At 43.3% G+C, this 27,123-nt stretch overlaps 1 protein-coding gene across 3 annotated transcripts in view; it reads right to left on the bottom strand.

The window, feature by feature from the left end:
* LOC117377684 (SH3 domain-containing protein 19-like) overlaps positions 1 to 27,123 on the bottom strand; it is a 39,094-nt gene that overhangs the window by 1,519 nt on the left and 10,452 nt on the right. The window contains exons 5-18 of one of the 3 annotated variants that reach the window (XM_033974162.2): positions 25,667 to 25,729; positions 25,516 to 25,578; positions 25,380 to 25,433; positions 25,253 to 25,303; positions 20,227 to 20,331; positions 13,838 to 13,995; positions 6,496 to 6,536; positions 5,594 to 5,807; positions 5,453 to 5,521; positions 4,625 to 4,768; positions 4,471 to 4,534; positions 2,949 to 3,079; positions 2,813 to 2,868; positions 1,890 to 2,119 (exon numbers count right to left, since the gene is read on the bottom strand). In XM_033974162.2, the coding sequence (XP_033830053.1) occupies positions 1,890 to 2,119; positions 2,813 to 2,868; positions 2,949 to 3,079; positions 4,471 to 4,534; positions 4,625 to 4,768; positions 5,453 to 5,521; positions 5,594 to 5,807; positions 6,496 to 6,536; positions 13,838 to 13,995; positions 20,227 to 20,331; positions 25,253 to 25,303; positions 25,380 to 25,433; positions 25,516 to 25,578; positions 25,667 to 25,729 (1,443 nt within the window). The remainder of the gene's footprint in view (positions 1 to 1,889; positions 2,120 to 2,812; positions 2,869 to 2,948; positions 3,080 to 4,470; positions 4,535 to 4,624; positions 4,769 to 5,452; positions 5,522 to 5,593; positions 5,808 to 6,495; positions 6,537 to 13,837; positions 13,996 to 20,226; positions 20,332 to 25,252; positions 25,304 to 25,379; positions 25,434 to 25,515; positions 25,579 to 25,666; positions 25,730 to 27,123) is intronic. The other 2 variants (XM_055224528.1, XM_055224530.1) reach the window with 2 other exon arrangements.

Below are 27,123 nucleotides of genomic sequence, written 5' to 3'. Positions count from 1 at the left end.
CAAAGCAGCTCCAGAACATAACAGAGCCTCCTCCATGTTTCACAGTAGGGACAGTGTTCTTTTCTTGATATGCTTCATTTTTCTGTCTGTGAACATAGAGCTGATGTGTCTTGGCAAAAAGTTCCATTTTTGTCTCATCTGTCCATAGGACATTCTCCCAGAAGCTTTGTGGCTTGTCAACATGTAGTTTGGCAAATTCCAATCCGTTTTTTTTATGATTTGTTTTGAATGGAGTCCTCCTTGGTCGTCTCCATTAAGTCGACTTTGACTCAAACAACGACAGATGGTGTGATCTGACACTGATGTTCCTTGAGCTTGAAGTTCACCTTTAATCTCTTTAGAGGTTTTTCTGGGCTGTTTTGTTACCTGTCATATTATCCGTCTCTTTGATTTGTCATCAATGTTCCTCCTGTGGTCACGTCCAGGGAGGTTGACTACTGACCCATGGATCTTAAAATTCTGAATAATATGTGCAACTGTAGTCACATGAACATGAAGCTGATTGGAGATGGTCTTATAGCCTTTACCTTTAACATGCTTGTCTACAATTTTCTTTCTAATCTCCTGAGACAACTCTTTCCTTTGCTTCCTCTGGTCCATGTTGAGTGTGGTACACACCATGTCAAACAGCACAGTGACGACCTGTAGCTCCATATATAGGCCCACTGTCATGATCCGCACTGTCCGCTCCTGGTTTTACTCCTGTCCTGCTCTTTCCCTCCCTCACCTGCCAGATCTGGGCTGGGCTCCTGGCTCCTCCTGCGCGCACCTGCAGCCCATCAGTGCAATCAACACACCTGCTGTGCATAAAAGGAGCTGGGAGAAGAGACTCAGCGCGAGATCATTGTCGTGTCACTTCTTTCCTGCCTGCGTTCCTATCGTCCCTGTGTTCTTGTCGAGCTCCGGTCCTGGATGTCTCCTGCCCGCTCTGTCCTACGCCCGTCTGGTCTGCCCGTCGTCCTGGGGTCCCTTTATGCTCACCTGCTCACCTCCGGATCACCCGCTGTTTGTACTTGTCCTATTATTACAATAAATCCTGTAAACATTCCCCGAGTCTGCATCCTTTGGTCCGCTACACTCACCCGTTACGACACCCACTGACTGATTCAAAAAGATTGTAGACACAAGTGATGCTGATTAGTGGACACACCTTGGATGTCCCTTTGGTCACATTATTTTCAGTCTTTTCTAGGGGTATCATCATTTTTGTCCAGGTCTGTTTCATGAGTTTATTTTTTTTTAATAATTCTGTTGAAGCATGGTTGAAAAACAATGTCAGACTTTCATTGGTTAAATTTCATAGAATTTTTTTAATCTATTATTACTTTTGTCAGATTCACGTTATTTCTATAACCACTGTGAGTCTTTCTTTCAATAACTGAAGGGTACCAACAATTTTGTCTATGTGTGTATTTTATTATTTTTCATCGCTCAAAATAAGCGCCACACTCATGAAAGTGGTATACTCGCCAAAACACCGTGCATTCATCGAGATTTTCCCTGACACCAATATAAACATTAAGAAATCTGCATTTGGAGTCATGTCAATCTACAGATCTACATACATATGTGAGCAGTTATTCTTCACCATGAACTATGTTAAGAACAAACAGCGCTCACGCCTCACAGACGCCAGTGCACAGTCCTGCAGAAAGATCAAAGTGATTTGTACAGTTCCGAATGGCAGACGCTGTCGTTCAGAGCAGATCCCATTAACCAGGTCAAATCAATATTTATGCAGATATTTTGCAAATACTATAGTTGTCCATGCAAAGCGTAAGGATAAAAAAAACAAAAAAAACAATATATACAGCGTTGCTTTTCTGTGGAAACCAGGTCCAAATGGCTCTTTGTTAATGCCGACCCCTGATCTAGACACATTCTCTTACCAGGCAGTGCTATCTTGTTGGGTGTAGCTGGCTGTGGGGTTGGTGCTGGTGGTAGATCTTGGACGATCTCTACAAAGTTGAGGGGAAAGATCCCACTGAAGGTCCCAAGAGTTCCCCGAGCCCAGTCCTGTCCCACGTAGGCTTTGAGCTGGATTACATCTCCCTCAGAGAAACTCAGCTCGTCACTGCTCTCGGCCTCAAAGTCAAACCTGGCAACACACCTCGGCCCGCTGCAACGCCAACACAACGTCAACACAACACCCACACAACGCCAACACAACGTCAACACAACACCCACACAATGGCAACACGTAAAGACAGTGTGCTTCCTGATCTCTGTCCTAAGGTCGTTTCCTCGTCACACACAGACTGGAGTTGTGTTTTGTGTCATTCACACATGTTTAACACACAAACCTGCAGATTTAGGCCAAGTTCTTCTCTCATACTGAAAACACTCTGTTCCACCTTGTGATGTCATCAAGTGGTAATATAGGAAGTGCTCCACTGTGTTTTTAAGGCATACTAGAGATAGAGATTTTTAGCATATGGGATATTGGCCTTAAATCTCTAGCACAGGCCGATATTTAGTTTCAGTCGATCTGCTGCATAAAACATCCACACAAAGCTTTATATGAACACTTTAAAATCAATTTATGTGAACACTTTTATATGAATAGGGTGAGGAGCTCGGTCACATGGGAGGAGCTCAGAGTAAAGCCGCTGCTCCTACACGTCGAGAGGAACCACTTCATGACATCACAAGCTGGAACAGAGCGTTTTAAGCTTTAGAGATGTAGACAGATTAATAATAAAGTGTTACATGAGTGAATGAAACAAAACACAACTCCAGTGTGTTTTTGAGGAGGAACAGCGTTAGAACATGGATTCCAGTACGTGTATGTATGTGTCGGTAAAAGCAGTACCTGACTTTTGCTGAGGGCTTCTGGACGTTTCTATCCGACCATTGTGGTGAATTCTCCTAAACAGAGGACACCATTATTGCCATTTATTTGAATTAAAAATGTATTTTACACTATCGTTTGCCTGTGGAGGCCATACCAGGATTCTGACGTAGTTGATGGGGAAGAACCCGGTGGAGCCTGAGCATGTTCCTCGGTACCACTGTGAGTCCACCTGCTCCACCTGTGTCACCACATCGCCCGCCTTCAGACTCAGCTCATCTGGATTCTCTGAGGGAACAGAACTCACTCATCCAAACAGCAAACCATTCCCTGGGATTGTAATGCTAACTGAAGCACTGCTCTGTCTGAAGCTCTGTTACTCATGTTAGACTAAGCTGAGCTTTATTTTAACACATGAGGATACACAAGCGACTTACCTGAACTATAACAGGTGAGCTGATCTGTGCTGTTAAACAAGTCCCTCTCAAATAACATTACAGCCACAAGCTAGCATTAGCATTAGCCAACAGTTTTTCAGTCACTCTCAACTTTGTTTGCACTGTTGTTCTGATGCTGCTGTTCTATATATTTTTTCTACCTTTAAGTATTTGATTTGATTTTTAAGCATATCTCTTTTTAACTTCGTGCATGCCCTTATTTGTATTTGTATTTATTCAGTGTGTTTTATGTTTTATGTTGCACTTTATCACCAAAATAAGTTCCTAGTTTGTGAACTGTGTTCACAAACGATGGCAATAAAAAGATTCTGATTCTGATTATTTTTGTGTAAAATCAAACTCCTAAACAGGAGCATGAACGCTTGGATTGACCACAAGCTCCTGAACATGTGCTCTTTAAATCACTTTGGGATTTTTTCTTGAGTTTAAAGACGATCAAAAAAGTTATTAGACTGTGTCTGCTAACGTGTGGATTGTGTTGCCATGGTAACTGTTAAACATTCCTCTGTAGACAAAGGCCACAAGCACAACGCTTATTCAGTTGAATTAAGTCTGTGTTCATGTTATATTAAGGCTAATAAATGTATAGTTATTGTTAAGTAGTAGCTGCACAGCTATTAAAATAACACTTAGGGGCCTGCTGCTTAGAGCGTCTCGAGTTGGACTAGTGGCCACTCGTTGGTGCTACATCGAAAAAATCCCTTCTGCCCAGAAAGGATTTTTCTCATAGAGCGCAATGTAATCACAAACTGCTCATGTTTGACTGACAGGGACTGACAAGGACTGACAGGAGCTGACAGAGACAGGGCACCTACAGCTTTCACAAAGGTCGACTTTTATGGCAAGTTTTACCTATTTATTCTCAAGAGCTCAAGCTCTGATTGGTTAGAGCGGTCACATGGTACGACATGAATGAACATGTGAGTGATGCGAATGAGCCCAACTGTGAACAAGTCGTAGGTTGAGGTCCTGAAGTACAAACATTATCAGTTATAGATCATAATTTATTTATTATTCCCTTGCCTCCTTCGTGGCCGCTCTACTCGATCTCGTCAAAGTCTCATGGGGGGAATCTCAACTGCACATGGTCCATGGGCAGGACCGGATGCACCTAGCTGCTAAAGGCTAAGCTAGTGACATGTGCCACTGAGCGTGGCCCATTGACTTCAATAAAAGTCCATGTTTAGAACTCGAGGCTTGGTAGTGTCTCATTGTACATACCTGGGCTAAAATCAAACAGGGCCTCCACCGTTAGTCCACTGCCTGAGGCTGTTAGCTCACCGCCCTGGTAAAAACATAGCATTAGCATTAGCGTGTCATAGCTCACATAGCAGCACATGGTGGAGTAGACTCCATATTGATAATCCAGATGTACCTGTGCTGCGGAGGCATCTGAGGCTGTGGTCAGCGGAGTGATGACCTTCATACTGGACCTGTGGACCCTCCCTCTCCTGTCACCCACCTGACACTCGTACGTGCTGGAGTCTATCGGGTTCAGCAACACCAGGACTTCATTTTTCTGTAGCAAATACAAAATGTTACAAAAACATTTATTAAATATGTTAATGTATTTACAACGGATGAACCAATGCCGATACCAGTATCAGGTATTCGATATCAGGTGCCAGTACCCGTACTCAATGTGCTGCCGATACCAAGAGCCGATACCACTGTCACTGCACTGCATCTTATTTGATACGAAGTATGAAAATATTTAGGACTCTTAACAGTTAACAGTTCACAAAGGATATCATCGCAGTGCTTGTGTTTACATAGTAGCATGCTAACAGGCTAATGTGGCTAAGTGGTGCTGGTGATTCTTTGCTTTTGCATTGAGCCTTGTTTGTAACTGGTGGTCTAAGTGTGGCCATGGTAAAACATAACACTCACTCAAAAAGGTACAAAGCTATTAGAGGTACTTGTCTAAATTATATTGGAATTAAACCTAACGACAGGGATTTAGTAGAAATTTAAAACAGCTACTCAAAGTATTCCAGTGAGAAAGAAGGATATTCTTCAAAAAATCCTAAAAATAATGGTATAGTTGCTGCTGTACAAAGGTTTAGGGCTGGGCAGAGTTGTTCTTCCAGATAAAGACAATACACAAAAACAAGTGTCCAGACTATTGCTAATGCATATAGTAATGCGTAGTTTCTGTGTGCACTTAATTCAATGTAAACTAAAGGAAACGACTATAAATCACCTGGAATGAGAGCTCGCCAGTGCTGCTGCCATCGTAGTCTGTGGATGCAACGGCGTGAGGGACTTGAAGCTGAAAATCAAACATTGACAATCTGTAAAAATCTGTGAACATATTGTGTTACAACACTAAAACGTGTTTTACAGTGTATTTGTTGTAGAGGCGGTGTCCTGGATTGGGTCTAGGGGGCAGCACTGGGCCTCTCTTTGTGGGCGCCTGTGGCTGTGGTTTGGGCATCGAGTCCCAGGGGGCGGAGTTAGAGCGACCCGCCGCTTCCATCCACGAAGACGGAGGTCTGCCCGCATCAGACCGCACCAGGGGGGGGCGAGGGGGCAGAGTTTTACTGGCCGTGAGCCTCCTGTGGTAAATAAAAGATGTTCAATTCATACTTTGCAGCTGATGTCATCAATATTCCCTGGGTGTGTGATGCTAACTGTAGGTACTGCTCTGTCTGAGGCTTTGTTAGACTTTAATCTGTGCTTTGTTTTAACACGATCTGAACAAAAAGTACTGACTTATCTAAACTCCAATTAGAATTAGCCAACAGTTTTTCAGTGAGTCACTCTCACCTTTTGTGTAAAATCAAACTCCAAACAGGACCAGGAATGCTCGGACTGACCACAGGCTCCTCAAAATGTGATCTTTAAATCCATTTTGTGGGTGTTCTTGAGTTTTAAAACTTTTTGGACAGTGTTTGCTAATTGATGCTAAATGCTGAAAATTCCACCATTTCTTGGCTCAAGTAAGAGTGCTGTTACACTGTACTATAGATTACTTGAGTAAGAGTGCTGTTACACTGTACTATAGATTACTTGAGTAAGAGTGCTGTTACACTGTACTATAGATTACTTGAGTAAGAGTGCTGTTACACTGTACTATAGATTACTTGAGTAAGAGTGCTGTTACACTGTACTATAGATTACTTGAGTAAGAGTGCTGTTACACTGTACTATAGATTACTTGAGTAAGAGTGCTGTTACTTCAATACAGACATTATATCACCAGTGTAAGTTTTTACCTGTGTTTGTGTCATGAGCTGAACTTACCGCGGTGGAAGTGTTGGCTCTGGTCTGGGACTGTGGGTCACCTACAATGAGACAAAACACTTTCACAAACACATCCACAGTAATGACGTCTACTCTCCTCAAGAGTCACACCAATACAACCCCGAGCATAAAACACAAGCTCAGAGTCACACTAATACAACCCAGAGCATAAAACATGAGCTCAGAGTCACACTAATACAACCCCGAGCATAAAACATGAGCTCAGAGTCACACTAATACAACCCAGAGCATAAAACACGAGCTCAGAGTCACACTAATACAACCCATTATGCTCAATATACTAAAATAAATTTGCTTCACTGAAGAAAGATTGATCATTTAATGAACACAGAAAGGTCAGATTTTGGCGAGACAAAAGTCTTGTCGCCTTGTCATATGATGCACCCAATCCTAGATTACAGCCTCACCTGTGATCAGTTACTGATCAATCAATTAGTAGGTGTGTATAAAAGAACCCCAGCACACCAGACCTTCACATCAACTGCAACTTGACCTCTGACAACATGCCTAAGATCCACCCTGAGACCAAAGCGTTAATTATCAAGAGGCTGAAGACCAATAATAATAATAATAATAATAATACATTTGATTTATATAGCGCTTTTATAGACACTCAAAGTCGCTTCACAATACATACAAGAATAAAATATCACAAAATTTACAACATAAAATCAAACATTAAAAGCAATTTTGAACAGGTGAGTTTTGAGTTCTTTCTTGAAGGTGGGGAGGTCAGAGGTCATGGAGGGGTTTAGGTAGTGAGTTCCAGAGGGGGGGGGGGGGGGGGGGGGGGGGGCAGCGATGGAGAAGGCTCTGTCCCCCCAGGTTCGGAGCTTGGTCCTACAGGGCAGGGATAGGAGGTTGGAGCTGGAGGAGCAGAGGGAGGGAGATGGAGTGTGGAGGTGGAGCAGGTCTGTGAGGAGGGGCCAGGTTGTGGAGAGCTTTGAATGTGATAAGAAGGATTTTGAAGTGGATGCGCTGAGGGACGGGGAGCCAGTGGAGCTTGTGGAGGACAGGAGTGATGTGTCCATGTGAGCGAGTGTGGGTGAGGAGACGGGCAGCGGAGTTCTGAATGTACTGTAGTCTGTTGAGGGTTTTGGGTGGTGTACCGTAGAGGATGCTATTGCAGTAGTGGATTCTGGATGTAATGAATGCGTGGATGAGAGTTTCAGCGGCACAGAAGGTGAGTGATGGGCGGAGACGGGCTATGTTTTTGAGGTGAAAGAATGCAGTCCGGGTTATGTGCTTGACGTGGGGTTCAAATGAAAGAGTGGGGTCGAGGAGCACACCGAGGTTACGGATGAGTGAGGATGGAGAGAGTGTGGTGTTGTCAAAGTGGAGGGTGAAGTGTTGTGAGGATTTGGTGATGTTGTGTGGACCGATGATGATGAAGTCTGTTTTGTCGCTGTTTAGTTTGAGGAAGTTGTGATTCATCCAGTTTTTGATGTCTGTTAGGCAGTGGGTGAGAGTGGAGTGGATTGTGGGGTTGATGGATATTGTGGAGATGTAAAGTTGGATGTCGTCAGCGTAGCAGTGAAAACGGAGACTGTGATGACAAATGATGTTGCCGTGGGGGGAGGATGTAGGGAATGAAGAGGAGAGGACCAAGCACCGAACCTTGGGGGACTCCCTGCTGCAGGGGGGCTATGGAAGAGGGGCAATGGTTGAAGTGAATGAACTGTTGCCGGTTTGTGAGGTTGGACTGGAGCCAGAGGAGAGCAGAGCCGGTGATGCTGAGTGAGTTTTTGAGGCGGGACAGGAGGATGGAGTGGCTGATTGTGTCGAAGGCTGCAGTGAGGTCCAAGAGGATGAGGATGGAGAGGTGGCCAGAGTCGGAGGAGAGGAGGAGGTCATTTGTGACTTTGAGCAGAGCTGTTTCAGTGCTGTGTTTGGGACGGAAGCCGGACTGGAAGGGTTCATAAAGACTGTTGGAGGTGAGGTGGGTTTGGAGTTGGGCGGCGACGACACGTTCGAGGATTTTAGACAGAAAGGGGAGGTTGGATATGGGACGGAAATTTGCACAGTTATCAGGGTCAAGGTTGGGTTTTTTGAGGATGGGAGTGATAGCAGCCAGCTTGAGAGACTGTGGGACAGAACCGGAGGAGAGGGAGGAGTTTATGATTTGGATGATCAGTGGAGAAGACAGGCTTTGGTGAGAGGAGAGGGAATGGGATCCAGGGAGCATGGAGAAGTTTTAATGCCGGAAAAAAGTTTTGTCAGGTGAGCAGAGGAAATGGGTGTGAAGTGAGAGAGCTGTTGATGGGGCGGAGGAGGATCAGGTGGAGCAGTGTGGCAGGAGGAGAGGTCTATTGAACTGTAAATGGAATCTATTTTGGACTGAAAGAAGGTTTGAAATTGATTGCATTTGTCAGTGGTGACGGAAGATGAGGTGTTGTAGTTGGGTTTTAGGAGTGTGTTTATTGTGGAAAAGAGAGCTTTGGGGTTATTGGAGCCGGAGTGGATGAGGTTGGAGTAATATATTGCTGTATGTAGTCTGTGTAGATTTGGAGATGGACAGTTAAACCAGATTTCTTGTACAGTCTCTCAAGCTGGCGCTTACGGGACTTCATTTGATGGAGCTCAGGGGTGCACCAGGGGGCAGTATGGGTGAAGGAGACGGTTTTAGTTTTGGTGGGGGCCAGTTCGTCTAGACAGGTGGAGAGGGTGTTGTTGTAGTGAGAGACAAGTTCAGAAGGGTTTTCAGACAGAGGGGGAGGGGAGGTAGCCAGTTTGGAGGAGAGAAGAACAGAAAGAGCTGGAGGGTCAATGGATTTTAGATTTCTGAAAGTTATTGTGCGTTTTGCTTTATGGGCTGTGAGGGGAATTTGTATGTTGAAGGTTATGGCAAGGTGGTCAGATATGCAGAGGTTATGGCTGGAGAGATTGTTTATTGTTGGACCAGTGGAGCAAACCAGATCAAGAATGTGACCGTGAGTGTGAGTGGGGAAATTGACATATTGAGTGATGTTGAAGCATTGAAGAAGGACCATGAATTCAGCAGCGGGTTTGGAGTTGACATTGTCTATGTGGAAATTAAAGTCACCAAGCAGAAGGATGGAGGATGATATGGCACTTAACTGAGTCAGAAAGTCTGTGAGGTCTGGAAGGAATGAGGGGTTGGGCTTCGGGGGGTGGTAAATAACAGCAGTTACAAGTGGAGATGGACCGGACAGTTTTAAAGCAGTATATTCAAATGTGTGAAAGTTTCAGAGAGAGAGAGGGGTTAGTTTAATGTTTTTTTTTTTTTTAAATAACTGCTGTGCCGCCGCGCCCTTCAGAATTGGAGTTTTCAATGAACGAGAAACCGGGGGGTGTGGTCTGATTGAGGGAGAAATAGTCCATAGGTTTATGCCAGTCTTCAGTCAAACTGAGAAAATCCAGTTTATTGTCAGTGATGTGCTCATTTAAGATGAGTCCCTTGTTGCTGAGGGAGCGTGTGTTGAGGAGGGAGAAGTTCAGGTGATGTGAGTTTGCGGTGTGTTGTGATGCGTGTGGAACAGGGCGGAGGTTGGACCGACTCACGTGTAGGTTGTTGTGATGACACAATGTAGAGGTATCAGAGCGGTGGGACCAGATGTACGAGATGGTGTTTTCAGATGTGAATGTGATTGTGAATATAGCTTCTAGCCCTACTGTAAATAATCTTGGAGTCCTATTTGATCAAAATCTCTCATTCACAGCCCATATAAACCTAGCTTGTAAAACCGCATACTTTCACCTGCGAAATATAACTAAAATTAGAAATATTTTACCTAAAAACGATGCTGAAAAACTCATCCATGCATTTGTTACTTCTAGACTTGATTACTGTAATTCCCTGCTTGCCGCCTGCCCCAAAAGTACTATAAAGTACTATAAAGTACTATAAAGTACTATAAGGAGCCTCCAGTTGGTCCAAAATGCAGCGGCCAGAGTCCTAACAGGAACTAAAAGAAGAGACCACATCAGTCCTGTACTAAAATATCTGCACTGGCTTCCTGTCGAGCTTAGAATCAAATTCAAAGTCGTCCTCCTGACATACAAAGCCCTAAACGGTATGGCCCCATCCTATCTGCAAGATGCTATTGTCCCATACCAGCCAAACAGAGCACTCCGCTCTCAGAATGCAGGACTATTAGTGGTTCCTAGAGTGTCCAAAAGTACAGTGGGAGGGAGAGCATTCAGTTACCAAGCTCCTGTGCTATGGAATCAACTCCCTGCTGATGTTAAACAGGCCCCCACAGTCTCTGTATTTAAGACCAGGCTTAAAACCTTCCTCTTCGGTATAGCGTATGACCAGGTTACTTAGTGAGGGAGTTAGGGTTATTAAAACCTGGGATAAGATAAGCTGCAGTAGGAGTAACTAGCTGGGGGAAGTATGGCAACCTGAGCACTATCCTCTACTTTGCCCTATTTTCTCATCAGCAATGCTATTCACATGTTGTCCCCTGTCCCACTCCCCCTGTGGAGTGTATCTCTTTCAGATGCCCCGATGACAGCTGGACCTCCTCCTTGCCTGGCTCTCCTCCTCCTCGCCCGGCTCTCCTCCTCCTCGTCTGGTCTTCCTCCCCCTCGCCTGGCCGATTTCTTATGTTGTCTGATTTTCCTGTTGTGTCTGATTTTCCTGTTGTGTCTGATTTTTCCTGTTGTGTCTGATTCTTCCTGTTGTTTTGTTTTTTGTGTGTTGGCGGCACGGTGACTGAGTGCCATCACTCATGTCTCACAGCAAGAAGGTTGGTTCGATCCCCGGGTCACCAGGCCTTTCTGTGTGGAGTTTTTCATGTTTCTCCCCGTGTCTGGATGGGTTTCCTCCGGGTACTCCGGTTTCCCCCATCAACCAAAACATGAACGCCCTTCGAGACAACTGTTGTTGTGATTTTGGGCGTTACAAAAATAAATGAATTGAATAGATGAGCTGTGGTAGGAAAAAGCACGTCCCAATCCCCGATGTGGAGGATGGGAGCTGCGGAGGAGTCCAAGCTGTTGAAGAGAAGCAGCGCAGTCCAGAAGGCAGAGGTTGTTGAGCCGGCGGAGGGTAGAGGGGGAGTACTGCAGCAGCGGCAGCATCCTCAGACCAGTGAATGCTAGCAGGAAGCTAGCATCTCGGCGCTGAATACCGGCACGATGTGGCTGCAGTTGTAATCCAAGAAGGCAAATAAAGCTCCCGAGAGTCCACAGGATGTGTACCATCGCCAAGCGAAGAGTCCAGTGGGAGGCCGGAGCCTGGGATCCAGTCCGAGGACGTGCTGTCGGCATATGGGAGTGTGTATCACTGGAGGGCTACGGAGGCAGCCGGGCACTCGTCCCGCCGTATTGAACACACCGGGATCGCAGAATCCAGGGCAGACAATCAGCCGGACTAAGGCCAGAAAGATGACACAGTGAGGGACACTACTCCAGATTTATCTGTGCAGGACAGACACGTCGGAAAGGAGCCGTAGAGTGTAACATCTACAGGACAGGAGCTCTGTGCAGGCCCGGGAAAGGTGGACCAAGTTGGCAGGACAGAAGCTCCGAGTTGGCGGGACAGGGGCGTCTCAGCACAGGTAAGCAAAAATGTTCCAAAAGGTAGCCCTGATGATCAGGTCTTTACTGCTCTGAAGTATTTAAGGCGTATAGGGCAAGATCATAAGCAGGGTAGAGCAGGGTAGAGCAAATCTCACAGAATCATGGACAGAGCGGCAGCTAGTGTGTGCCATATGTGATATGTCTTTAGCATAATGCTAACCAGATCCACTGCTGAGGTGGCTGACACCTTCAATGTGTCTCAGTGTCTAGTACAAAGAATAAGAAAAAGATCTGAAAAGACTGGAGATGTTTTTGACAAGCCCAGGTTCGGCAGACCCCGCAAGACGACTGCTCGGGAGGACCAGCCCCTTTTCCACTGCAGCAGAGCTCCACCAGGCCTGGTCACCTCAAGTCCCTGTGTCAACCAGAACAGTTTGTAGAATTCTGTCTCGAAATGGCCTCCATGGTCGAATCAGTGCACAGAAACCAGCACTAAACAAAAGGCAATTAAAAAAACGTGTGGCATTTGCCAAGGCCCACAGCCTGCTAAATGGATGGACACTGGAAAAGTGGCAGGTGGAAAGGTGGATTTCTCAGATGAATCCGTGCTTGAATTACATCACAGCCACCACAAATATTGCAGGAGACCTACTGTAGCCCGCATGGATCCAAGATTCACCCAGAAAACAGTTAAGTTTGGTGGTGGAAAAATCATGGTCTAGGGTTACATCCAGAATGGGGGTGTGCGAGACATTTGCAGGGTGGAAGGCAATATCAATAGCCTAAAATATCAAGAAGTATTAGCTACCTCTTACATTCCCAACCATAAAAGGGGTCAAATTTTGCAGCAGGATGGTGCTCCATCGCATACTTCTATCTCTACATCAAAGTTCCTCAAGGCGAAGAAGATCAAGGTGCTCAAGGACTGGCCAGTCCAGTCACCAGACATGAACATCATTGAGCATGTCTGCGGTAGAATGAAAGAGGAAGCATGGAAGGCAAAACCAAAGAATCTTGATGAACTCTGGGAGGCATGTAAGACTGCTTTCTTTGCTATTCCTGATGACTTCATCAACAAATTGTATGAATCATTGTCGAACCGCATGGATGCAGTCCTTCAAGCTCATGGAAGTCATACAAGATATTAAATATGGATCTCACAGCACCACTACTTAATTCACTGATGTTATGCAACATATTTTTGTATTTGAAGTAAATTATTTGTTCAATTTTCTATAAGCGACAAAACTTTTGTCTCGCCAAAATCAGACCTTTCTGTGTTCATTAAATGATCAATCTTTCTTCAGTGAAGCAAATTTATTTTAGTATATTGAGCATAATTTGGGAGGGTTTTAGCTTCATATGAGACATTTCTAAGACCAATCGATTAATTTAAAGTCAGGTTATAAGCTTTTGTCTCTACAAAATGGATAAGCGACAAGACTTTTGTCAGGGACTATACAACCCAGAGCATAAAACACAAGCTCAGCCCCACTAATACAACCCAGAGCCTAATACACGAGCTCAGTCACACTAATACAACCCAGATTTGAGATATTTTGAGTTTATTTTTGTTTACCACATTCCACAGTGTCATTCACATTCATTTTGATGCTTCAGAGAGAATCTACAGACACACAGACACGTTAGTAAGAGTGTCCAAACGGTTGACTGGTTGGTGAGTGAACCTGATCTCACAGGAGGCACTGGCCCTTTCCAGTCCAGATAACGATGCTCGTTTACTGAATGAGATTTTTCTTATTACTTCAAAATGTGTCAAACTGTGATGAATTCGTGAACGTCTTTGAGCAAAACCATCTTACATAAGGATTACCTGAGTAGGGAAAGACGAGACTGAATGTCTGTTAGCTGGTGGTGCCTTGAGCACTTGCGCACGCATATGCACAGGCGTCTGCATAGGCGTCTGCACAGGCATCTGCACAGGCATCTGCATGGGGACGGGAGGAGGGCCATCCAGAACACCATCTGAAACTAACAACACAGATAGACACTGAACGACCTCCTCGTATCAAACCTTCAAATCAGGCTAGAAATATAGGGGTAATAATGGACTAGTCCTGGTTTAGTCCTGGTTTAGTCCCAGCCTCCTGCTGGTGCCCAGAGTCAGGACTGAACATAGGGAATCAGTGTTTTAGTTTTCTGCAGCTAAAACCTGGAACCGTCTTCCTGAAGATTTGAGACAGGCCTCTACTTTAAGGCAAGGCAAGGCAAGGCAAGTTTATTTGTATAGCACAATTCGTACACAAGGTAATTCAAAGTGCTTTACAGAATAAGAAAGACATTAAAATCACACAAATCAAACATAAATAATCACAAATAATCATCATAAAATCAACATTAAAAGAGAAGAGTGCAGAATAAAAACCTGTCAGTCATATGCACAGCTAAACAGAACTGTTTTGAGTCTGGATTTAAACATTGTCAAAGTAGAGGCCTGTCTCAAATCTTCAGGAAGACTGTTCCACGTTTTAGCTGCATAAAATTTAAACGCTGATTCCCCATGTTTAGTCCTGACTCTGGGCACCAGCAGGAGGCCGATCCCTGAAGTCCTCAAATTGCGAGATGGTTCATATGGCACTAACATGTCGGAGATATACTTTGGACTTAGGCCATGGAGAGACTTATACACAAGCAGAGCTGCTTTAAAGTCTATTCTTTGAGCTACAGGAAGCCAGTGCAGAGACCTGAGCACAGGACTTATGTGCTCATACTTCCTGGTTCTAGTCAGGACCCGAGCAGCAGTGTTCTGGATGTACTGCAGCTGTGTTAAGGCTCGTTTGGAGAGGCCAGTGAGCAGGCCGTTACAGTAGTCTAACCTACTGGAGACAAATGCATGGATAAGTCTCTCTAAGTCTGGCTTTGACAGTATACCTTTGATTTTTGCAATGTTTTTTAGGTGGTAAAAAGCTGCAGATGTTATTGATTTGATGTGGCTGTTAAAGTTCAAGTCTGAGTCCATTATTACCCCTAGATTTCTAGCCTGATTTGAAGGTTTTAGAGAGAGAGACTGGAGGTGACTGCTGACACTTTCTCTATGTTTCTGTGGGCCAAAGATGATAACTTCAGTCTTGTCTGAGTTTAGCTGGAGAAAGTTGTTTTGCATCCACACACTGTTTAACAATGTTTAAATCCAGCTGCAATAAATACATTAACAGCAGAATGAAACACCTCAGTCGTTAGAGTCTGTAATGAGCCATAGAATTTATTCATTCAAACTTTTACAGCTTAAATCTGATAATATGGTCAAAAAATAACCAAAAATGTCGCAGTAGTGCAAAGAAAAAGAATAGTGTAGTACAGTTTCATCTTTGATAAACCGAACGATGAGTGGACGCAGTGATGATGGTGACAGGGCCTCTGTGGTTAAGGCTCCAGGGCTGGATGAGGTCAGTCCTGTCTTCAGTCTCTGGATGTTGTGGGTCTGACACGTCTCTGCAACATCGTGTGGTGGTCAGAGACAGTACCTCTAGACTGGCAGACCAGGGTGGTCGTCCATCTGTTTAAGAAGGGGGACTGGAGGGTGTGTTTCAACTACAGGTGAATCACACTCCTCAACCTCTCCAGTGAGGTCTAGAGAGGAGAATCCAATCTGTAGTTGAACCTCAGATTCAGGAGGAGCAGTGTGGTTTTTGTCCCAGTCACAGAACACAGGAGCAGCTCCATCAGGTCCTCATGGGAGTATGCCCAACCAGTCCACATGTGTTTTGTGGATCTGGAAAAGGCATTCAACCGTGTCCCTCGTGGTGTCCTTTGTGGGGTGCTCTGGGAGTATGGGGTCCGGGGCTCTTTGCTAAGGGCTGTCTGGTTCCTGTATGACCGGAGCAGGAGCTGTGTTCTCTGCAGTGAGTCAGACCTGTTCAGAGCATGTTGGACCAGGGCTGTCCTTTGTCACCAGTTCTGTTCATTGTTTTTATGGACAGAATTTCTAGTACAGCCAGGGGCCGGAGGGGGTTGGGTTCAGGGGCCAGAGAGGGTCTGGTTCAGGGACTGGAGGGTGGTCCAGTTTGGGAACCACAGGATCTCATTTCTGCTGTTTGCAGATTATGTTGTCCTGATGGCTTCATCGAGCCAGGATCTTCAGAAGACTTCAGAAGACTTTTACTGCCATCGTCTATGAATACAGTTCACAAACTAGGAACTTACTGCCACGACCCATCTTCAATGCTCTAACTGAGGGAAGGAGGTTGTTCCCCAAAATCTCGCAATACATGGCCCCGGTCATCTTCTCCTTAATACAGTGCAGTCGTCCTGTCCCATGTGCAAAAAAACACCCCCAAAGCATGATGTTTCCACCCCCATGCTTCACAGTAGGGATGGTGTTCTTTGGATGGTACTCATCATTCTTCTTCCTCCAAACATGGAAAGTTGAATTAAATCAAAAACTTTTATTTTGGTTTCATCTGACCACATGACTTTCTCCCATGACTCCTCTGGATCATCCAAATGGTCATTGGTCAAACTTAAGACGGGCCTGGACATGTGCTGGTTTAATCAGGGGAACCTTCCGTGCCATGCATGATTTTAAACCATGACGTCTTAGTGTATTACTAACAGTAACCTTGGAAACGGTGGTCCCAGCTCTTTTCAGGTCATTGACCAGCTGCTCCAGTGTAGTTCCCGGTTGATTCCTCACCTTTCTTAGGATCATTGAGACCCCATGAGGTGAGATCTTGCACGGAGCCCCAATTCGAGGGAGATTGACAGTCATGTTTAGCTTCTTCCATTTTCTAATAATTGCTCCAACAGTGGATCTTTTTTCACCAAGCTACTTGGCAATTGCCCCGTAGCCCTTTCCAGCCTTGTGGAGGTCTACAATTTTGTCTCTTGTGCATTTTGACAGTTCGTTGGTCTTGTCCATGTTAGTAGTTGGAGTCTTACTGATTGTATGGGGTGGACAGGTGTCTTTATGCAGCTAACGACCTCAAACAGGAGCTTCTAGTTTAGGATAGTAAGTGGAGTGGAGGTGGACTTTTCAAAGGTGGACTAACAGGTTTTTGAGGGTCAGAATTCTAGCTGATAGACAGGTGTTCAAATACTTATTTGCAGCAGTAACATACAAATAAATAATTTTTAAAAAATCATACAATGTGATTTCCAGATTTTTTTTAGATTATCTTTCTCACAGTGGACATGCACCTAAAATGAAAATTTCATACCCCACCATGATTTGTGGGAGAACTTGCAAAATCACAGGGTGTTCAAATACTTATTTGCCTCACTGTACAACAGCAGCATCAGAACAACAGTGCAAAGTGGCTTATTAAAGTGACCGGTGTTATAAAGTGTCCAGTTTTGTGCAAATATTATAAAGTGTTCATAAGACAAACGGCAGAGGGGCAGAAACTGTTCTTATGACGAGAGGTTTTGGTCCCAATGGACCGTAGCCTCCTGCCAGAGGGAAGTGGCTCAAATAGTCCATGTCCGGGATGAGAAGTGTCAGCTGCTATACGGCCTGCTCGCCCCCGAGTCTTGGAGACGTACAGGTCCTGTATAGATGGAAGGCTGCAGCGCTCTGTCCCTGGCAGTGGCCCCAGTGAACCACACAATGATGGAGGAGGTGAGGATGGACTCAATGATGGCCGTGTAAAACTGCACCATCATCTGGACTGGTGGGGAGGGGTGTGAGACCTCAAACCTCGCATAAAGGCTATTTAACTTTTCTGCTAATTGTTTGTTGTCCACGGTGGGAGGGGCTTTGGGCCTGTAGTTGGTGATTTGCCTAAGCTCTCTCCAGACAGTCATTGGTGGAGAAATGCTACTCCAGACGTGTATTGTACTTTGCTTTAGTGTTCTCCACCTCTTTGCTAAACGCATACTTGCAACGCCCGTAGCCTTCACGATCTTCTGCCCTGTAAGCCATCTCCTTTTCCCTCCTCAGATGTCTCAGTCTGGGTGTGAACCTGTCACGATGTGTGTATTTCTGTTCCTGTTTTGTCTCCCTGGGTGCTCTTTCCCCTCCCTCACCTGTCTGAACACGGAGCTGGGCGGAGCTCTCTGCTCCTCCCACGCGCACCTGCCTTCCATTAGTGCAATCACCATCACCTGCTGCAGTGGATAAGAGGGACTTGCACCAGACACTCAGTGCGAGGTCGTTGTCGTGCCTGCGTTGCTTCACCCTGTTCCATACTGGATTATCTGCGTTTGGTGCCGGATCCTATGTGTGCCTTCAGCCCTGCTTTGACCCTGCTCCGACCCTGCTCCGACCCTGCTTCTACCCTGCTTCTCAGCCCTGGTACTGTCTTGGTTTTTCCCTGCACTCCACGTTCCTGGATCCTGGCCCGCACCTGGCTTCCTGCTCACCATCAGATCAACCCTCAGTTTTGTATGTTGTCTCAATCTGTACAATAAACACTGTAAATATTCCCCGGGTCTGCACTCTTTGGTCCGCTACACCCACCGTTATGACAGAACCAGGGTTTATTGATGTTAAAACTCACCCTGGTGCATGATGGCATGATGCTGTCCTCACAGAACTAAATGTATGACGTCACAGTGTCTGTGTACTCATCCAAACTGTCTGTGGCCTTGATCACATCCCAGTCTGTAGTGTCCAAACACGTGCGAAGCTCCTCCACAGCCTCACTGGTCCACTTCTTAGAAGTCCTCACAGCAGGTTTGGAGAGTTTCAGCCGTTGTTTGTAAGCAGTGATGAGGTGAACCATGAGGAGATCAGAGAATCCTAGAGCAGCACGGGGCACGGCTCTGTAGGTTCTGTAGGCTCCACTGACCATTGTGTAGTAATGATCCAGTCTTCTGCTCTCTTGTCGGGCATTTAATAAACTGTTTGTACTTGGGCAGTTCGTTGCTCAGTTTTCCCTTATTAAAATCCCCCACGATGATTAGTAAAGAGTACGGGAAGGTTCGCTCCACATCCAGAATCTGCTCTGCGAGCACGCGCTGGACCTCATGCGTGTCCGCGCACGGAGGGATGTGAACAGCAGCCAAAATGAATGAAGGGAACTCACGTGGAGAATAGAAAGGCCTACAGTTAATGAACAGATATTCCACGGCGGGAGAGCAGTGTTGGGAGATCACAGTCACATCCGTACACCAGGCGTTGTTGATGTAGAAACAGACACCTCCACCTTTCGTCTTTCCCCCGGAGAGTCCCCGTTGTCTGTCCGCGCGGAGGAGCTGGAATCCCTCCAGATGAAGCACGCAGTCCGATGCTCGTTGAGACATGTCTCCGTGAAGCACAAGATGCAAGAGGAGGAAACTTCCTTGTTTCTCTTCATCAGCAGCGTCAGTTCGTCTGTCTTGTTGCTGAGTGAGTGAACGTTGGAGAGGAAAATCCCAGGTAAGGGCGAGCGCCACGTCTACGAAGGTGCACCAAGGCCCCTGCTCGCTTTCCTCATCTTCGGTGTCTCACTGTTTTGGCCAAAGAGAACAAAATCTACTGCAGGCACTAAAAAAACTGGCAGTAGATCAGCAGGAGTCATTGTTCTGATGGTTAAGAGCTCTTCACGGGTGTAAGAGCACATTGACACAGTACAAACACACAAAAACAAAAAACACAGTGCACAAAATCACCAGGGCAACCGTATGTGACACCGTCTTGGATCTATCTATCTGCAGCAGGCACTGGGGCGGTTTGCAGCCGAGTGTGAAGCTGCTGGGATGAGAATCAGTTCTTCCAAATCCGAGGCCATGATTCTTGATCGGTGGCACCTTCTCCAGGTGGTGGAGAGTCCTTGCCTCCCTAGGGAGGTGTTCATGTCCCATTGGGAGGAGGCCCCAGGGAAGACCCAGGACACGCTGGAGGACATATCTCTCAGCTGGCTTGAGAACGCCTTGGGGTCCCACCAGAGGAGCTGGAGGATATGTCTGGGGTGAGGGAAGTCTGGGAGTCTCTACTTAGCCTGTGGCCCCAGATAAGCGAAAGAAAATGAATGGACTTTGATACTAAGGAATAGGCACGATACTCAATACTGATCCCAATACCACGATGATAAAAACTCTCTTTATTTAGAGAATAGAATAGGATTTTGAACATTAAACTGCACTTGACTAAATGTAAAACCCACCTCTGGGAACAAGAGAGTGAATGTCCCTGTATTATGTCACTTGTGTAACAGTTTACAGTGTCTGTATGATCCCCGTCCAGGTATGATCCATCCATTTTTCTTTTACTGTCATTGTTGTACATTGTGAAAACAATAAAACTTATTTATAATGAAGAAAAGTTAAAAACAGTGATCTCACATGAAGCACTTTTCTTGGGGACGCCAATGATGGTCGGTCTGCGGGTCATACTCTGCCTCGAGGGGGCAGTGCTGCCCACAGAAGGCCTCGGCTGGACAGGAAAACCTGAAATCCAAAGTTTTCACAAGAATTATGATGACTCGAGGTCAGCCGTGCACACAGCTCCAGAGGCTCTTTCCTTGTCTCAACCCGTCTCCAGTCAGTTTAAAGTAGATTTTTCAGTTCTGTTTTCACACATTACTGCCAGGGCAGTCAGTTTAACATTAAATGGCAAATGGTCAGATTTTTATGAAGAGCTTTTCCACCTTCAAGGCTCAAAGCACTTTACATTAAGGAACTACTCCCCCCATTCAAAAAAAGAAGTAGTACCTAGACTGGACACAACTAACCTGCTAGTTACCACACTCCATGTTTAATGTGCGTATTTCCGGCTCCATCAATTCTGGCTCCAATTCACTTTGAAAAACTGCGTCCTCTCTCTGTACCTGCTGCTGTCAGACTCTTCATTTTGATCTTACTATACTATATGGTCAATACCATCAAGACACTATACTACCATCAATACACTATACTACCATCAGGACAGTATACTACCATCAATACACTATACTACCATCAAAACAGTATACTACCAACAAGACACTATACTCTCAACAAGACACTATACTACCATCAATACACTATACTACCATCAATACACTATACTACCATCAAAACAGTATACTACCAAAAAGACACTATACTCTCAACAAGACACTATACTACCATCAAGACACTATGACACTATTCAATTCACTTTGAAAAACTGCGTCCTCTCTCTGTACCTGCTGCTGTCAGACTCTTCATTTTGATCTTACTATACTATATGGTCAATACCATCAAGACAGTATACTACCATCAAGACACTATACTACCATCAAGACACTATACTACCATCAAGACACTATACTACAATCAAGACAGTATACTACCAACAAGACCTATACTACCATCAAGACACTATACTACAATCAAGACAGTATACTACCAACAAGACACTATACTACCATCAAGACACTATACTACCATCAAGACACTATACTACAATCAAGACAGTATACTACCATCAAGACACTATACTACAATCAAGACAGTATACTACCAACAAGACACTATACTACCATCAAGACACTATACTACAATCAAGACAGTATACTACCAACAAGACACTATACTACCATCAAGACACTATACTACCATCAAAACAGTATACTACCGACAAGACACTATACTTTCAACAAGACACTTTACTACCATCAAGACATGTACTACCAATAAGACAGTATACTACCATTAAGACAGTATACTACCAACAAGACAGTATACTACCAACAAGACAGTATACTACCAACAAGACTCTATACTCTCAACAAGACACTATACTACCATCAAAACAGTATACTACCAACAAGACAGTATACTACCATCAAAACAGTATACTACCAACAAGACACTATACTCTCAACAAGACACTATACTACCATCAAGACAGTATACTACCATCAAAACAGTATACTACCAACAAGACACTATACTCTCAACAAGACACTTTACTACCATCAAGACATGGACTACCAACAAGACACTATACTCTCAACAAGACACTATACTACCATCAAGACACTATACTACCATCAAGACAGTATACTGCCATCAACAGTGTACTACCATCAAGACAGTATACTACCAACAAGACAGTATACTACCATCAAGACAGTATACTGCCATCAACAGTGCACTACCATCAAGACAGTATACTACCAACAAGACACTATACTACCATCAAGACACTATACTACCATCAAGATACTATACTACCATCAAGACAGTATACTACCATCAAGACAGTATACTACCATCAATACACTATACTACCATCAATACACTATACTACCATCAGGACAGTATACTACCATCAATACACTATACTACCATCAAAACAGTATACTACCAACAAGACACTATACTCTCAACAAGACACTATACTACCATCAATACACTATACTACCATCAATACACTATACTACCATCAAAACAGTATACTACCAACAAGACACTATACTCTCAACAAGACACTATACTACCATCAAGACACTATACTACAATCAAAACAGTATACTACCAACAAGACACTATACTCTCAACAAGACAGTATACTACCATCAATACACTATACTACCATCAAGACACTATACTACCATCAATACACTATACTACCATCAGGACAGTATACTCTCAACAAGACACTATACTACCATCAAGACACTATACTACAATCAAAACAGTATACTACCAACAAGACACTATACTCTCAACAAGACAGTATACTACCATCAATACACTATACTACCATCAAGACACTATACTACCATCAATACACTATACTACCATCAGGACAGTATACTACCATCAATACACTATACTACCATCAAGACACTATACTACCATCAAAACAGTATACTACCAACAAGACACTATACTCTCAACAAGACACTATACTACCATCAAGACATTACTACCAACAAGACAGTATACTACCAACAAGACTCTATACTCTCAACAAGACACTATACTACCATCAAAACAGTATACTACCAACAAGACAGTATACTACCAACAAGACTCTATACTCTCAACAAGACACTATACTACCATCAAAACAGTATACTACCAACAAGACAGTATACTACCATCAAAACAGTATACTACCAACAAGACAGTATACTACCATCAAAACAGTATACTACCAACAAGACACTATACTCTCAACAAGACACTTTACTACCATCAAGACATGTACTACCAACAAGACACTATACTCTCAACAAGACACTATACTACCATCAAGACACTATACTACCATCAAGACAGTATACTGCCATCAACAGTGTACTACCATCAAGACAGTATACTACCAACAAGACAGTATACTACCAACAAAACAGTATACTACCATCAAGACACTATACTACCATCAAGACAGTATACTGCCATCAACAGTGCACTACCATCAAGACAGTATACTACCAACAAGACACTATACTACCATCAAGACACTATACTACCATCAAGATACTATACTACCATCAAGACAGTATACTACCATCAAGACAGTATACTACCATCAATACACTATACTACCATCAGGACAGTATACTACCATCAATACACTATACTACCATCAAAACAGTATACTACCAACAAGACACTATACTCTCAACAAGACACTATACTACCATCAATACACTATACTACCATCAATACACTATACTACCATCAAAACAGTATACTACCAACAAGACACTATAGTCTCAACAAGACAGTATACTACCATCAATACACTATACTACCATCAAGACACTATACTACCATCAATACACTATACTACCATCAGGACAGTATACTACCATCAATACACTATACTACCATCAAGACACTATACTACCATCAAAACAGTATACTACCAACAAGACACTATACTCTCAACAAGACACTATACTACCATCAAGACATTACTACCAACAAGACAGTATACTACCAACAAGACTCTATACTCTCAACAAGACACTATACTACCATCAAAACAGTATACTACCAACAAGACAGTATACTACCAACAAGACTCTATACTCTCAACAAGACACTATACTACCATCAAAACAGTATACTACCAACAAGACAGTATACTACCATCAAAACAGTATACTACCAACAAGACAGTATACTACCATCAAAACAGTATACTACCAACAAGACACTATACTCTCAACAAGACACTTTACTACCATCAAGACATGTACTACCAACAAGACACTATACTCTCAACAAGACACTTTACTACCATCAAGACACTATACTACCATCAAGACAGTATACTGCCATCAACAGTGTACTACCATCAAGACAGTATACTACCAACAAGACAGTATACTACCATCAAGACAGTATACTACCATCAAGACAGTATACTACCAACAAGACACTATACTACCATCAAGACACTTTACTACCATCAAGACAATGTACTACCATCAAGACAGTATACTACCATCAAGACAGTATACTACCATCAAGACATATGCTAACAACAAAACTGGTTCATAACACATCAAACATGTGTGCATTAACATTACTAATGACTCCCTCCTGACTAACCAAACACTTGTGTTTTCTCTTGAGTTGGATGTTGAATGGCTGTGGACTGTCTGTATGATGAATGTGTTTTGTTTGTCCTTTCTGAACACTTTTGTTTACAGTGTTTGTTATATCTGTTTTTAATGTTTTTTTTCTATAGTATATTGTAATTTTCACTTTATAATATTTTACTCTTGTTTTTAGGGAGATAGGTTTGCCATCTGTCCAGGGACAACAGATGAAAAATAGCCTTTTGGCTAATTCTGGTGCATTTGCAGCAATGCTATTAATGTACACTGTCCCTGTCAAATAAACCAATAAATAAAATTTAAAAAAAGCCTGCATATTAGACCTTTAGAGGTGAACTTCTGTTGAAATGTTAATGCTCAGGCTGGAATATTCCACAGTATAGCATTAAACCCATCTGTGTTTCCCTTATTGATTTACAGTTGTTTTATTGCTAAAAATTATCTTGGAAAAACTGTCACTTCTCCACAGATCTGACCCAGAAGTAAACTTTCTCTGTGAACTTCACCTGCTTGTTTGGATGGGGATGTATATATTTGTTTTAATGTCGTATTATAGGATATTCAAGGCAAAGCAATAACATCTCCATGGAGACAAGCAGGTAGCGGACCCTCCTGTGGAAATGTGACAGAGTGAGTCTTTAGATCTGAGTTGTTTTGCCCCCATGCTCTCTCTTGTTTCTATGTTTATATGTGAACAGGACTCACCTGGCGCTTTGACCTCATATGTTTCTATGTTTATAGTTATTGACCTCATATGTTTCTATGTTTATAGTTATTGACCTCATATGTTTCTATGTTTATAGTTATATGTGAACAGGACTCACCTGGTGCTTTGGCCTCGTATGTTTTGGGCTCAGAATCATAGTCAGAATTTTCTGTGGTTATAACAAAACATCACCTTGTAAATATTGAGTTATATGAATAGAATTTGTAGTAGATATTCAAACTCACTACTTTGCGTATACTCCACATATTCATAATTGGAGCCTGCTGCTTCCCAACTCTCTGAGATCACAAAATATACACATTTGACAAACTGGTTTAAATTTGAGCTATTATAAAAATATAAAAACTATAGTGAACTCACGTGATGCGTCATCGTCCCACGAGTCCCACGTGTCCCCGATGTCATACGCACTTTCTGAAGCCACTACAAAGTTGAAAAAGTTTGGTTTTATAATGTATTTATTTCAACGTGATAATATTAATAACATTTTGCGTGTTTGAAGAGGACTCACGTGACCTTGTGTCCACATAGTCGTACTCACTGAATGCAGGCTCCTCACTGTCCACTGGGGGCACTGTAACATGCACAAGTGCGGTCAGCTTTAAATTCATTTGAACTAATAATGAATTATTTTTTTTAAACATATGCAACCAACAATTTGAACTGTGGGCTACACGATATGAGTCAAACAACAACAGTAAAAGGAGTAAAGCATAAATACCTCAAATTTGTACTTAAGTAAATTTGTCAGTGTGTACTTTTTACTTTTACTTGAGTCATTTTGAGAGCAGTATCTGTACTTTCTACTCCACTACATTTTTGAACAGGACTGAAAAGTAAATAAAGTATTTTTATTATTGTGTGAGACCTGCTGAAAAGGCTAAGGGTTTATTTTTAACACATTCAGAATATGAGCAAAATAAAAATATACAAATAAAATAAGAAAAAAGCTATTGATTCAATTGGCTCTGTTGAACAAAATTCAGCTCAAATCTTTCTCAAAATCACCACATTTGAAAAATGTGTGAAAAATACTTTTACTTTTTACTCCATAAGTACATTAATAAACAGGTACTGTAATACTTTTACCTTAAGTAGATTTTTTCCTGTGATACTTTAACTATTCTTTGCTCTGGTATCTGTACTTTTACTTAAGTAACAGATCTGAGCACTTGTTCCTTCACAGACTTTAATATTGTGATAAAATCTGTGTAGAGTGTCTTTTGGGATCGTGGGCCACTCCTGAATCAACGAGGATTTATTAAAGTGATAAATGAAGTTCTTTTGCAAAAACAGATCAGTTCCATTTGAAAAAGTCATCGGAGGCTTCCACGTTACTGTTTGTATGGAAATACTTTCAAAAGTGTCTGCAAAGTGTTATACTGCAGTCTGAGCATTACTCCTCCCTCCTCGTTAAAACTACTGCACATTATTGTCTTCTAACTGTAGACGATGGAGACATCTGTTTTTGGTGTTGACTGACTAAATGGCTTCTATAGTACTGTATTTTCTGGACTAGAAGTTGCACTTTTTTCATAGTTTGGCCTGGGTTACAACTTATATTTCACATATAAGTTGCATCTGAGTATATGTTCTTTTCTTCATTATCATGAATTTTTTGGCTGGTGCAACTTATACTCTGGAGCAACTTACAATCTGGAAAATACTGACAAAAAAAATCTAACTGTGCCGTGATTAATCCACAGAGTAAAGTGTAAAGTGTAAAGAGTTGAGAGTGAGTGTGGCGTCACCTACAGCAATCAGCTCCAAATGAAACTGATTGCAGTGGGTGACGCCACACTCACGTCATGAATTACGACCACGAGTATCATAGCAACCACAGAGCCAATCAGGAGCGAGGCTGTTTAAGGTAACGGCCCTTCCCGCCCACACCGCTGGTTTAGCAGGGACCGAATGCTATGCAACGCTGTCAATTAAACCTGTTGCTAACGCTAGCGGGTGACCTTG

This window comes from Periophthalmus magnuspinnatus, chromosome 1 (assembly GCF_009829125.3).
Source record: "Periophthalmus magnuspinnatus isolate fPerMag1 chromosome 1, fPerMag1.2.pri, whole genome shotgun sequence".
In the NCBI taxonomy this organism is placed as follows: domain Eukaryota; kingdom Metazoa; phylum Chordata; class Actinopteri; order Gobiiformes; family Gobiidae; genus Periophthalmus; species Periophthalmus magnuspinnatus.
Note: the sequence above shows the minus strand (reverse complement) of the source record. Positions and strands in the feature narration are given on the sequence as shown.